This window comes from Chrysemys picta, chromosome 12 (genome assembly GCF_011386835.1).
Source record: "Chrysemys picta bellii isolate R12L10 chromosome 12, ASM1138683v2, whole genome shotgun sequence".
In the NCBI taxonomy this organism is placed as follows: Eukaryota; Metazoa; Chordata; order Testudines; family Emydidae; genus Chrysemys; species Chrysemys picta.
Window position 1 is genome coordinate 33,136,093 of NC_088802.1, and position 15,135 is coordinate 33,151,227.

A 15,135-nucleotide genomic window follows, 5' to 3' on the forward strand; every position below is an offset into this window, starting at 1 on the left:
GCTGAGCGTGCTGCCTTGGAAGTGCTCCCAGCCTGTGGGCCTGAAGAGAGAAAGTAGAGGGGATACTGGCCAGTGACAGAAGGGCAGGTCTCTGCACATCCCTGGGCCCTGAGGGTCTGGTCAGTTTGGGAGCACTCTGAACTCAATCTTGCGCCCCCCTCCCCCCCATCGGATACCAACAGCCTGCTGGTTCAGGCCCTGGTGTCCCTGTGTTTAATATGCATTGCTAGTCTATCTTAGCAATTGTGAAGTGGTGCCATCTGCCTGCTGGTGAAGGTTTGGGAGGGGCTCCTCTCTGGTGCTGTCCCAGGCAGCAGGATCTGCGACAGCACATGGTGGACATGGAAATGAGTACAGAACCTCCAGACAGGAGGAAACACAAAGCTGGTATTTAATTGAAGCTATGAAATTGGGCCATATTTAAACGCATCCATTATTAGAAATATGGTCCTACATTTAATGCAAATAGAATAAATCATTCATTGACATATGAACTATTCTATTCACATTAAACATAATTTTAATGCCAGTAAGTGTTACTGGCTGTCAGAGGAAAGTTACAATATGTGCCATTTTCTCTTACCATTTGTAGGTGTCTGGGTTGCACTGTTTAGTATCAGGTGGTTATAATTTTGTTCTTGGTCATCTGAAATTCACAGAAAAAAATCCTTTTAAGAAACAGCTCAGCGAATCCACTGATCTGCAGACGATAATTACAGTTCACATTATTCACAGGAAATCTCAGCATGATTAAAGAAAAGAGAAGAAAATGCTTAAGAAAGCAGAAGAGTCTTTCATGTTATTCACTTAACATTCCAGATGCTAGAGGAACATGATAATGGAAAACTGCCTCCATTCTGTTGAGCCTGCAGAATGGAACATCTGCAAGGTAAAAAGCACTTTTAAGTAGGAATACACCATGACATGGATTTCAACATCCAGGGTGGGACCCTGAGAGATCCTGGGTTCCAGTAACTCCCTCTGAAGCCACTAGAGTGATCCATGCCCACTGAATAGAGTTCCTGGTCTGTGTCCTGACATTCAGAACCTCATCTGGGATTGTTCCTGGCTATCTGAAAAACATGTTCCCTCTGTCACTAGCTACATTCCCTGGGAACAATGAAGATAGCAACCAGCAAGACTCAGATGTGCCGGAGGCCAAGTTTTCATAGGAGCTGGACCTAGACAACAGAGCTCCCTTCTGCAAGAGATGAGAATGACCACAGGCTTCTTTGCATTCAGTACTAAACACATTTTGCTGCAAAGAGACAAAAAAAGATTAACAGCAGTATCACCACCACCACTACTACTAATATAGTAATAGTAAATCCTCTATGAACTGCAAAGCATCTTTCCCTCTTTCCCACTGTAATAAACAGCAGCATAGCACTAGGCAAGTAGCCACTAATCCCTACCATATGTTTGCATACGTTTCCAGGCAAGCCCTTATTAAGTAGCGTACATGCTTAGGTTGAATCATCACCATCAGATATATCGTCTTATTGGGGAGTCTAATCCTGCTGTTTTAAAATGCAGAATTTCTTGCTGCAGACAGATTATGTGGTCAGAGGTGATTTATTTAGGTGGTGGTATACCAGATACCTAACTCAACTGAGATTCCATCAAGGAGACCAAGAATATTAACCCAACCTTCAGCAAGTGGCGAACAAGCCTCAAAAGTGTGGAGGTTCGATTCAGACAAGCATCCAAATATTCTGAACCTCGCCAAACCTTTTAGAGTGAGCCAATGGCCTGGAAATCTCCTCAAATGCACCATTCTCCTGAGACCCTCCAATGCTGATGGATTTCTGTGGGTTTGGAAATGCTGCAAGAATAGTTTTCCCTACAGCATTTCTGTTCATCCCATCAGATCCTGACAGACGACAGGAAGTGGCAGATGTGTGATAATCAAAAGTATAAAATAAAACACACTAAACGTTCTGGAATCTCACAAAAAGCCTAGATGGCTTTCACCGGTTCGCAGATTCTAAGGCCAGAAGGACCTAGACCACAGAGCATTGTGATAAGCTGGTCTGACCTGCTGTATAAGACAGGTCAGAGACCTTCCCCAGCAATTTCTGCATTAAGCCCATCACTCTTGTCTGAGCTAGAGCAGATCTTTTACAAAGATACCCAGTCTTAAAAGATTTCAAGTGATGGAGAAGCCATCCCATCTCTAGGTAAGTTTGTTAGTCACCCTCACTGTTCAAAAAATTGCACCTTATTTCTAATCTGGATCTGTCTAGCTTCAGCTTCCAACAACTGAATCTCATTCTACCTTTTCCTACTAGATTAAAGAGCTTTCCCCAATCAGAAATCTCTTCCCCACATCGGGACTTCTGTGACTTTTCTTGGATAAACTAAACAGACCGATCTCCTTAAAAGTGAAAAATCCACCATCTGGGCCATACAATTCAGTCAGATGTGATTTCTGACAAATCCATGCAGAGGTGTGTATTGAGTTCTGTAGTGAAAGTGGAGTCAAATCCTTTTAGGCCTGATCTTGCAAGGGGAGGAGCACATGGGGCCTGACTTCAACGGGCTTTGGGTCAGACCCCTGCTCAGCACTTGCAACTGTTATTGACTTCAAGAGCTGTTGTAGGTTCTCAGGAGCCCGTCAGATTGCCTTAGGCTGAGCATCAGTCTCCGTCTCAAACCAATTACTTTGCTGGTTGCGTTCATTTTTTTTTTTAAAGTTGCAAGTAAATCCACACCAATCCTGGTGCATTTTAAAATGACCCTTCTTTGAAATGTGTCTTTACAAACTTCCCCACCCCACTCCCATCTCCTCATTGGAGAACATCAGCATTTCCACAGTTAGGCCTCCATTCTGCAGCTGTGCTGTGCAGGGGACCCTGACACCTGCTCTAAGCTCCACTGGGTTGCACACTGATGGAGGATCAGTTTGCAAAATCAGAATCTAAGAGACCAGCTCGGGCTAATTTAGACATCAAAGCAATTGTAATGCCAACAGACCCCAATCGTTGGTGGGTGTGATGGAACCTGGGACCTCTGAAGCTTAGTGCATGAGCTTCTACCGCATGCTCTAAAAGCCATGTGGCCCTTAGCTAAAGGTGTAGAGCAGACTCACTAAAGGGGACAGAGCACCACACTCAGGAGGTGTGTGGGTTACACAACGATCTAGCTGTTACCTGTATTCACAACTGGTTCCATTTATTCCTCAGCAGCAAATGGATAATGGTTTACGAATGGAGGTTGGATAGAGTTTTGTATATGAAAAACCCACATTTAAAACTGTAGTCAACAAAACTTTCATATCTAAAATGTGCCAAGAGAGAAGCAGCAGAGACTACCCTCTCCTGCAGCGTCCACAAAGAACACTACAATGCAGTCACCTACTCTGGGAACTTACCCCTGGGTGAAATCCTGGCTTCACTTAAGTCAATAGTCTTTAATGAGCCAGGACTTCACCCCAGGTGTTTATTCCTCTTTGCATTAAATCATTCTGCCCAAATGCCCCTTCCACCTCAAGTCTCCTCATTGGTCATTTTTTTTCTCTTCTGAACCCTAATGTGACTCAAGCTCTGGGGTCATTTTACAGCCATGTTCACTTCTGTGTAGCTATTAGTTTGGAGCTTGGACCTAGAATAGTTAGTGGCGGGGAGACACTGAACTAGCTTCCTTTCCACTGCAATGTAAGCCCAGGCACAAGCCTAACCCCCCTTCTATCTACACACAAATCACATAACTCAGGGCTGAGCCCTGGGTGGAGGGTCTGAGCCTGAGATAAGGTGGGACCCAGTGTTCAATACACCTGGGGAAGTTCTGCACCACTGTGGCGTGGCAGAAAAGTGCCCCCCTGCAGATTTTCTTTGTTTCCTTGCAGAAAATGATTTCTGTGGGGAAGTAAAGAGAAGCGGCACCAGTACTCACTCACCTCTCCCCGGTAGCTCAGATGCATCTGTTCCGGCAGCTGGGCAGAGAGGTAAATCACTGAGGGGAGGGCGGTCAATATGCAGCGGCAGTCAAAAAAGCGAACAACATGTTGGGAATCATTAAGAAAGGGATAGAAAATAAGACAGAAAATATCATATTGCCCCTATATAAATCCATGGTACACCCACATCTTGAATACTGCCTGCAGATGTGGTTGCCCCATTTAAAAAAAAATATTGGAAGTGGAAAGGGTTCAGAAAAGGGCAACAAAAATGATTAGGGGTATAGAACGGCTGCCATATGAGGAGATATTAGTGAGACTGGGACTTTTCAGCTTGGAAAAGAGATGACTAAGGGGGGATATGATTGAGGTCTATAAAATCATGACTTGTGTAGAGAAAGTAAATAAGGAAGTGCTATTTACTCCTTTTCATAACACAAGAGCTAGGGGTCACCCAATGAAATTAATAGGCAGCAGGTTTAAAACAAAAAAAAGGAAGTATTTCTTCACACAATGCATAGTCAACCTGGGGAACGCTTTGCCAGAGGATGTTGTGAAGGCCAATGCTATAAGAGGATTCAAAAAAGTACTAGATAAATTCATGGAGGATACGTCCATTGATGGCTATTAGCCAGGATGGGCCGGGATGGTGTCCCTAGCCTCTGTTTGCCAGGAGCTGGGAATGAGCACCAGGGAATTGATTACTTGATGATTATCTGTTCTGTTCATTCCCTCTGGGGCACCTGGCATTGGCCACTGTCGGAAGACAGGATACTGGGCTAGATGGACCTTTGATCTGACCCAGTATGGCCGTTTTTATGTTCTTATGATGCTCCATCCGCCCAGGGACATTAGTCCCATCTGGGCAGGGGGAGGGGAGGAGAACAGAGGGAGAGTTCCCCCTCCCTCTTCTCTGAATGGAGCAGCAGCTGGGTTGGGTCAGATCAAGCCCCAAAAACTTCCCCTGGCTGCAGGGAGCTCTGCACCACAGGGGTGGAGCCTTTGCATGGGGGTCTGGGTGTATGAGTGAGTGGTGAGGCTCAGGGTGGGGGTTCCAGGTGCAGGGGGTGGTGAGGCTCAGTGGGGAGGTTGGATGCAGGGGGGTCTGGATGCATGGGGTTGGGTGAACAGGGGGAGCAGCTCCCTGTACAGTGACCACTCCCCCCACCTGCACACCCTGAGCCCCCCCAAATCTCCACCCCACAGAGCCTCATCCCCTGCATCAGGAACCCCCCACACCCAGACCCCTATCCCATTGAGCCTCAACCAGCAAAACTCTGACCTCCCACCCCACCGAGCCCCAGCCCCTTCTGAGCCCTAACGTCCTTTACCTGGACTCCCCTGCAGAGTCCCATTCCCCTCTGCACCCAGACCCCACACTGAGCTGCCCACACAAAGATTGTGTCACACAGAACCCTGATACTCTTGAGGGAATTTTGCACATTTTTTTTTAAATTAAAATTCTGCAAAGTTCTGCATATTTGAATTATCAAAATAAAACAGAAACACAATAACAATATAATCACACCATTTTCAATTATTTTAGTCATTTATTTCAAAGTACGTTGAAGTAAATGACCAAAATAATTGAAAATTGTGTGATTATATTGTGTTATTTTGACAAATAAAATATGCAGAATTTTGCAGAATTTTAAAATATCGTGCGCAGAAATTTTAATTTTTTTGGTGTCATTCAAGCACTACTGCTGTGCAATGTAGATGCAGCCCCACTGGAATGGTGCTCTGGGAATCCTCCAAAAGTATCCCATAATCCCCCGGTCTGACTTTCTTTGTTGTCTGGACAGTCAAGTTTTTCCTCACTGCACCATGAACAGAGGGCTAGAATGGCCACATTTTGGGCGGGTGCTAGGGAGTTTGGGGCACGGGTGGTTAAACTTGGGCTTGAATAATGCAGATGCTGGAGCCCCAGGTTGTGATCCAGGGTCCAACACTTCCTAAATTGGGGTTACAAGTGAGTGTAGATGCTCACGCCCTAGGTTAACAAACGCTGGGTCTGCTGACTCTAATTCTACTAACCTTGGGCTTGCATTGAAGGATAGACAGACCCTCTCCCATTGTGGGGGTCCCAGAGCCTGGGCTCCCGCCCGAGCTGAACGTCTACACTGCAGTTTTACAGACCTGCAGCCTGAGCCCCTCGAACCTGAGTCAGCTGACCTGGTCCAGCTGCAGGTGTTTAATTACAGTACCCAATATGTCTGGGCTGCTCAGGTATCTGAATGCAATACTGGCCTCAGTTTCACTCTCTTGGACGCTGTGCCGAACCCACTTAAAAAAAAATAAACGACTTTAATAAAGATGGGAGAGTTTCCTGCACCTGTCCAGCTTTACTGTGCTGATGTTCATGGTGAAATGCTGGCTCAGCAGAGGGATGATGTCTAGTGGATGGATGTACAGCCCTAGAGATGAGCCCTGAGCTCACGTCTAGTTACTGGGATGCTCCATTAAGGAAATGAAAGATTAACAGCGTTCTTGACTGTCAGCTAACAATATGAATTCTCTGGGCACAGCTGGAGCAGACATTAACTAACAATAACTAAGCGAGAGAGAGCAAGACTAAATGGCTAGAATGGGGGTTGTTTGACAGCCAGAGAGCCCTAAAAAACACTGTGTTCTGAGCTACTTCAAACCTCAGGAGAAGCCATGTGGACAGACAGGAGCTTTTAAGGACTTTTCACGTCTTTGCAAAGGAAGCAAATTCATGTAATTAGAATAGAGCCAAATGCAGCAGCCCAAGAGATTAAACAAGAGGCCGAGTCATACATAAAGCCAGTAACTGCTGCCCCAGGAAACAAGACTTAGCACACAGGAGAGCGCATCCTGCTATCGCTCAGCAGTCTCGTTTTTTTGGGGGGGTGGGGGGCAGTGTCAATGTGGGGGAGGGGGAGAGGCTGCCAAGGTGGGGAGGCTGTCTGTGCAAGGAGAGACACCAAGTAAGGGCCAGTGCTGGAGGCAGGCTATCAGACTAGATGGATGCATGGTCTTTGCCGGCTATGCCTGGGTGGAGCTGTCATTTGCACACATTACAGCTCCCAAGCACGTGCGGGTGCAGCATTCTAGCAGCTCTCCCCTGCTAGTGGCTAGCTCAGCCACGCCCGAGCCTGGGTTACCTTACAGGGGAAGTGCGGACGGGAGTCTCTTCTGCAGAGGAAATGAACACAGCATCCTTGCTGTTGTAGCAGCTGGGTCTAGAGTCCAGTGAGCCAGCACCTTAACCTTCCCTCACCTTGTCCCCCCTTTCCCTCCTCCTTCCACACTCTCTCCTCTCCCCACACATGCTGGGGGAACCACCCTGAAGGAGCCCTGTGGCCAGGCAGAGGGAGACTGGGCCTTTGCTGGGGAGTGGAGGTTTGGGAAGTTTGTGGAGCTGGGCTTCAAAAGGAAATGCTGATTTGGGAAAGAGACTGCGGAGAGACATCCATGGGCTGGGTGCTCCTCTGAACTCCCCCGACTGAGGAATTCACAGCTGTACTTCAGAAGGAGCAGGGTAAAGCCGCCTAAACCATTCAAATTACTGATTCCCCCAGTTTTGGACAGGGTACAAGTGACTTTTGGGAAAGACTTGGCTGGTCTGGTTGGTGACAAACAAGTGATTTAAAAATGGGTGAGTCCCCTTTCAAATGCCTCATAAAATCATCCATTTCCATCTTACAGGACACATCAGTGTTTGAGGGCCTCATCCTGCCAAGGACTGAGCAACTCCTCAGTCAGGTGCCTGAGCACCCTTAATCCCATGGAAGTCACTGGACCAAATTCTGAGCGCGATGGAGTACCTGCACGCCTGCTGACATCAGTGGACATTGCAGATGCTCAGTACCTCTCAGGATTAGGCCCAGTAGGAACTGAGAGTCCACAGCATTAAGGATGGAGCCCTTAATAAGCAACTCAGATCAGAACATTTCAGTAAGCTTTCTGGGATCTGAAGGTGTCTGACAGCCTTTCATCCCGATTCTTGACAGAAGAGGATCTTCTCAGCTACTGATGTATTGATCTGAACTTAGAAAGGAGCTGTTCTTCCAAGGGCTGGGACTGACAGTTCTAATTTGCAGCATAAATCACTCATTGAGTCTCCTGATTCAAGGTCTTGAACCTCTGGTAATTGATGAAGAAAACTTTAAATAGCCCCCAAAGAGGCCTCATTGTACTTTCCATTGAAGAGAGATATTCCTGTGCAGGCAGTCAACCTTTCTTTGGAGAATGTTTGTCTCTCTTTACACTAGGGCATGGTTATGCAGTTAATTCTTCCCACGTGTTTATTGTCAATAAAAATGGATTAATTTTGTTCTGCAATGGAAAAAATAGATTCTGCAGAGAAAAGAGTAAATTTTCTGGTCTGTCTTTGCTAATAAGTTCCTTATAAAAAGCGGAGTACTAAAATATTGTAATATATCTCAAGTATCCTACAGATATATGATGTTTCTGTAAGTCATACAATATTTTTACGTTCATTTTATAGCATTTAATGCAGGTAACTCCTCTGGAATCGTTAGTCCAGTGGGGAGAAAGAGATATAATAAACAGACTCAATCCACCTATGAAACAGCTTTCGCTTCCTTGTTTTCCCACCTATCTCCTTTCCTGATGATCTGCTCTTTCCAATAATCTCCACATCCTCCCATCACCCAATTTTTATCGAAGAGTCAGAGAAAAAATTAACAAGTGGTTTATGACAAGATAGCTGTTTGGCACCAGCATAGACCGATAGTGAATTCCCTTCAAGTGCTAAGATTCCACAGTGCTTAAGTGTAAGAAAGCTGCCTTGAAGAGGAATTAAACCAAGAGTCAGGGACAGAAAGCAAAGCAGCCTCAGAAGATCAGAAAGAAGAGCCACGGCTGAAAAATATAACATCTACTTATCTGCACTGGTATAACCTAGTAATAATATTTTTATCCACCCTATTGTAACAATGTGCATTTGTGTTTTGGAATTCAGGGCAAGGAACCCTGGGCCCTGGATAGAAAATCTATTCTCTCTGTCTCCACTGCAGTGGATATATTAAGTCCAGCAGTGAGTTTTCTTGGCAGGTGAAGCATTAAGAGATCTTGCATTAAGGACTCTGCTCCAGATAGAGAGGGGTGATTTTTCATGACTTAGGCCATTCATATATCTCTTTCTTAAAAATTACTGATGTCCAAGGACTGTAACAGAAACACCTCGTCTGAGTCACTAGGCAGAGAAGTTCATGGTGTGTCTTATTTTGTTGTTGCTATTGTGCAGTTTAGGGCTTAAATAAATGCTGCAGACCAGGAAGCAAGGAAGACTTTGTTAAACAAGGCCTTACCCAGACTAGAATAACAAGCTGACATGTGAAACATCTAGCATGGACAAGGCATGCTGCCTTGAACATGTGTTAGTTTGTCAAGTGTAGCGGGGCAGTTAGCTCACTCCAGCCCTGAAGGGGTTAAAACAGCCCTGGGAAAGGGCTGCACCGGGGAGCCAATAGAGTTAGGCTGATTGGGGAAGCAGCCACGGCTGGGGCCATGTCCCAATCAGGCCACGCCGGGCCCTATAAAAAGGGCTGTCAGGCAGCTGCTGAGAGAGTCTCTCTCTTGCTAGAGAGAGAAGGACCAGCCTGCCTGGGAGCTGAGCAAGGTACCTGAGGCTGAGCAGGGCTGGGGAAAGGCAAGAGGGGCCACGGAGCTCCAGCCTGGCAACTCCCCAGGCTGCAGGCCTTGGTGAAGGCCTAAAGCAAGTCCTAGGGTGGCAGAAGTACAGCCCAGGGTTAGGCAAAGGCAGCAGGTCCTAACCCCCCCCCTTGCCGATGATGAGTGGTTTACAGACTGCAGTCTGCCCCAGTGAGTGGGGGCTAGATGATGACTGGCAGTAGTCACTGAGGCAAGGTGGGGATAGAGGGTTGGGGGTTCCCCTGGGTGGGGAGACCCAGAGACTGCGGGGGTACTGCAGAGGACAGACCCCTGAGGTAAGGAGTCCAGGAAGGACATGGGGCCTAAGGCATGTGGGACATCGGCCAACAGAGGGTGCTTTGGAGCTGGAGAGCAAATTCCCAGGACGACCAGCAGGCGGCGCCGTGCCGGTGAGTAGTTGCTTCACTACATCAAGTTAAAGCCCAAGAGGAAGCCTGGGGTTTAACTTGATCAGTTAAGCATGTATTAAAATTCACATTGCCTTAGCTACACTAGAGCTTTCCAACGTGTTGGTTAGGGTGGATTAGCCAATATGTTCGAACATCACACCTTCAAATCCTAATCACGGCGAGGCAATCAGGAGCAGGACAGCTGGGCTGTTACATCTTCATCTACATCTACATTTACATCTTCATTGCTTGTGCTATAGAATGCTTATACCATATGTAACAATATACAGTGAAAAATACAAAAAATGAATTAAAAGAATATTAGCAAAATTGCAATGACAATCTCTTAAAAGTTAGGAAATGGCAGATTTAAGTTGCTCATACAACCTTAATTCAAACCCCTTTTACATATGCATTATGACAGCCTTTAATGCCATTATCACATGCTATTTTTTCAATAGGACTGCTGTCTCATTCATTGCACAGGAAACTCTGGGAACGGGGCACCTATTCAACATTTCGTTTTAGCCTTATTAATCAATGTATGGCCCATACTTTATTACACACCATCCAAACCCTGCACTGAATATGGAATTGTTAAATTTCTCATGAGATTTTCTTTGACTCTCTTCACTCTGGTACCTGAGTCTCACACGCATACACAAGTTTATTTACACAACTCCGCTCTGTGTTAGGAAGGTATTACTATCCCCATATTTTAAATGGGCAACGGAGCCACAGAGCGATTAAGGCCAAAATTTGCAAAAGTCCTTATTATTGTTGAGTACTCAACATAAGACCTCTAGAGCCTGATTTTTCAGAGCACTTAGATTTTTTAATAGCTCTTTATCTGCACAAAGCGCAGTTCAGACATTAACTAATTAATCCTCACAATCCTGTGAGGTACATAGGATAAATATAATTATCCCCATGCTACATGTAGGAAAGGCAATGAATAAAGGTGAAGTCATTTGCCTAAGGCCTCTTCATAGCACACCTAGGATTAGACCAGCCGGCCCCCTGATAGTCAACCCAGTGCTCATTACTCCAGCCTACATCTTACCGGTGAAGATATTGAGAATCCACAACTCTCATCCATTGCCTGCATTGAAGTTATGAGTGCTCAGCACTTTGGAAAATCCTGGTGCAGGTCTCTTAATCTGGGCCCCAGAAAATGAGAATAACACCTGTGAAAAGTGTGGATGACTTGACCTGCCCAGCATCACACAGAACACTGTGACAGAGGTGGGAATAGGTCACACTTCTCCTGGGCGAGAGTAAACTGCCTAAGCCACAGGGCCACCTTCTCAGTGCCTGTGGCCCATGCACCATTGAACAGCAAAGAATAAAGTTTATTGGAAGTGTTTGCTGAGGCTAAAGTATAAGGCTCACATATTCTGCATCAACCAGCACTAAAAACTTTGCAGCTAAAGGAAAAATCATACAGAGAAAATATTTCCCAATTGTGTCAACGTTAAACATCAAACCCCTTTTAAGAATGCCAGACTTCAGAAGATCCACAGCAGTACAAAACTGATACAAGACTTGCCCACAAGAAAACAGGAGGGCAGTCTTGACCATGGCTAGTGTAGTGACAATAACAGAAGCAGGGGCAGCACACAGAGCTCAAGGTCAGAAATGCAGGTGTGCAAGCGAGGCATTGTAGCAAAATCCAGCCACAAGGGCATATGGTGAGATCCTCCAGGCCAGATTCTATATTATGCTTTGGCTGTAACTCTGTTATGTATGCATAGGGGGCACTGTAGTTTCTATGGGGGTGAAAGTGCTCATCAAGGTCAATGCTGTGAGTAGTCATGAGTTATCTGGGGGAAAAAAAAAAAGATTCACTGGGATTAGTCCCTGTGGCTCCGCTTCCATGCTAATGGGCAGCCGTCCTTCATTTTCCTGTTCCCAACCCCCTTGCCTCCCCAATAAGACTATATTGTGACTCCATGTATTCCTCATCACACAAACCAGCAGGAACGTTTTTTTGGTGACAAGGATGGGATCCCGTTGAAGATTAAGGCAAGCAGGATTCTGGATCCAGGCTGAGTAGAAAATTTTGCTCTCAAGAACAACTGGCAAGCATTCACGTTTGCCAGCTAAAGTTTCAAGGGCTTTTAATCCCTGAAGCACCTTGGAACATTTGCTGATGGACAGATCTGTCCCCTGAGAGGATCTCAACTAATTTAAATTAATCAAGGCCTCTCTGTAGGTGTTTGTGAGCATTTGGGCCTGGCCACAACAGGCATTCAGCTGGCCTGCTTTTTTCTAGGGTAAACAAGAATAAATTCCTCAAGAGACTCAGAAAGGGAAGGAGGAGCCCATGAGAGGGGATGGGTGGCCAGCATCCAGAGAGAGAAACAATATAGACGATGTATCAGAGGGGTAGCCATGTTAGTCTGAATCTGTAAGATGCAAGGATCTCAGCTAATTTAAATTAATCAAGTGGCATCTGAAGAAGTGAGGTTCTTACCCACGAAAGCTTATGCTCCCAATACTTCTGTTAGTCTTAAAGGTGCCACAGGACCCTCTGTTGCTCAATATAGACAATGCAATGCCTTCCTCTAACATGGTGGGGAAAGACTCCATACTGCACACTATGGGAAGGGAAACTCCAACCGGCATTCATTTTATTATCAGGGAGTTATTTTCTTTATAGCAAGTAAAACCAACCTGTCGCACCCAAATGTTCCCATGGCCCAATAAGTGTGATAACTGGTTCCAGCACATCCCATCACCTCTGCTACAACATGATGTTAGCAGATAAGGTAAATTACAGTGCCTGGTTGCAACTCCATAGATAAACGGTTCTAACTCCTCTTTCCATTAGAAGTCCAAGGTTAACCCTAATCCAGCAACTTCCTTAAAAATGAAATCTGCCCGGCCTGCATGTTCCCCACATCTTGGAGAGTTAATGGAATGTTGCCAGTCCTTGGACCACGGGGTTTCTGTGATACAAAACTTTAACAAAGGTGATCTTCATAAGAAAATCAAGAGCAGGGGACTTTCTGAAATGCACAGTAGCAAGACCGGGCAGCAAGGAACGAAGGGCACAAGGCTGAGTTCCAGCTTGGTTTCCAATGCCTCCTTTCTCAGTTGCTTGTGACAGTGTTAGTTACGTCACTTGATGCATGACTGGAAGGTACTCATACTACAGTGATCAAGGGAGTTTATGAACCAATATAGAGTAGAATTTGGGCAGAATTGTTCCAACCTTGGCCCCAGCCTAAAACGATTGCTTTTAAGTGTGATCAATCTTTATTTGATCTTTTTGAACTTTGCAAGTGAGAGAAAAATACACTTGCTCCTTATTTGTTAGTGAGGTTACAGCCAGCCTGAAGGTATTTGAACAAGAATTAGGACTTCTCGTCACATCATGCCACCTTCTGCTAATTTATAGGCAAATAAATGCTCCTGCAGGGTGAATTTTGTTTTATTTCCCCCCGTTAGCTGATTTATGGTACTTTCTACCCAGTACTGGGTGCCTTGCCTGTATGTCCGTCCATTGTATCCGTTACGTGTTCAATATGGGCTTGAGCCAGCAGTGGGCTGAGTTCTCTAGCCCTGCTCCATCAAAGCACTTAAGCAAATGCTTAACTTGAAGTTAGTGAAGTCAATAGGGCTACTCATGTGCTTGTTAATCCTGTGCTTAAGTGCTGTATTGGGACAGGGACAGAGGGCTCAGCCAGCGTCATGCAAGATTGAGCCCTACGTGAGGTACTGAAACATGAAAGTTTATGCCCATCCCTATTCAGGACAGTACTTAAGCAGGTGCTTAAGTCCAGTTAAGTCAGAGTGGGTAGTGCTTTACTCCACCAGCAATCCCCCTGAAATCATTGCTATCACTCATTGAGAGCAAGGATATCAGACTATTGCCCAGGGTTAGTAACTGCCTGTCTTGTTTGTCTAGTATCACACACTCTGGGTGCTTCCACTCCACTGAGTTAATCCATTGATGGAGAATTGAATGCATGCTATTAGAAGGCTTTAGGAAATGTTCCCTAAGGAACAGAGGCCTGTTACCTCTGACTGCAAAACAGCACTGCCTTCCTCACATCAGACACTGATCTAGGGATGCTTTATGCAGGCTTGTTATTTTTTAAAACATGAATAAATATTTAATTAAAGAAAAACAACTTTTCCCATATGTTCTCATTAGAATTTTTCTGCTCAGCTAATTCCAAAAGGGCTGAAGCTGGGAAGCTGATTTGTGTGTAAAGCTCATGGAGATGTAAATATCAGGGAAACTGGCTGAGAATTCACAGTTGCAAGTTTTATGGGAAGTTTTACACACGCTCAGTAGAGCTTTGTTTCCCGGGGGGTCGGGGGCGGCTGTTGATGCACAGTGCTGTGGGATGCTTAACAGTGCCTTTGTTTAGCTTCCCCATTAAACTAAAGCTTAGCTGGGCTGTGAAAACTTCCACTGAATGTGGCTACGATCAGCAGCAGGGAAACTGCTAAGTTCCTCCAGCCAGATTGCTAGATTCGAGTTTTCTTCTTTCTGCCTTTATTTCCAAAAGCTCAGGGACATAAAATGAAAACAACTATAATGATGCAACTGTAGCAATCAAGCAATCAAAACTCAGGAAATTCCGGAGTTAAATTGCTGCTGCAGTCTCAGATTGGATTCCTTCTTTCTGTCAGGGCTGTCTCTGGCTTTTTTGCTGCCCCAAGCAAAAAAAAAAAAAAACCAACCTGCGGCGCATCCGGAGCCAGGGTGCAGGGGGACTCCTGGCGCAGCAGATGTGCCCCGGACAGCGGGGGGTGGTGGGGGGGGAGGGAGCAGGGGGAGAGAGAGAAAGGGGGCAGCCAGAGCTTTAGCGGGGCACTCACCACGTGGCCCCAACCGCCGTGCTGCCTGCCGGGAGGGCTCCGCGCCACTCCGGTCGGTGGGGAGGGAAGGATGTGGGCTGCCCTGCCGGGCTTGCTACAAACCTGGCACCGGCTGGGGCAGATGGCGTGCTCAGCCCCCTCCCAGCAGGGCGCTCCCCTCCTCTGCGCCGCCGCACCCTACAGGGCGGCCGGATCGGCGAACCCCCCACCCCCAAAAGTGGCCATGCCGCCCTAGGATTGGGCGAAATGCCACCCCGTAGAATCTGCCACCCCCAGGCACGAGCTTGCTTGGCTGGTGCCTGGAGCCGGCCCTGCTTTCTGTGCAGTTTTCTACCCCTCTTTTCCTTC

General features: G+C 46.3%; 1 protein-coding gene across 3 annotated transcripts in view; it reads right to left on the reverse strand.

Moving 5' to 3' along the window:
* SHISA6 (shisa family member 6) overlaps window positions 1–15,135 on the reverse strand; it is a 390,127-nt gene that overhangs the window by 62,801 nt on the left and 312,191 nt on the right. For 2 of the 3 annotated variants that reach the window (XM_042841226.2, XM_042841225.2), the window contains exon 5: window positions 584–646. The exons of the other annotated variant lie outside the window; for it this stretch is intronic. In XM_042841226.2, the coding sequence (XP_042697160.1) occupies window positions 584–646 (63 nt within the window). The remainder of the gene's footprint in view (window positions 1–583; window positions 647–15,135) is intronic. 3 annotated transcript variants of the gene reach the window in all.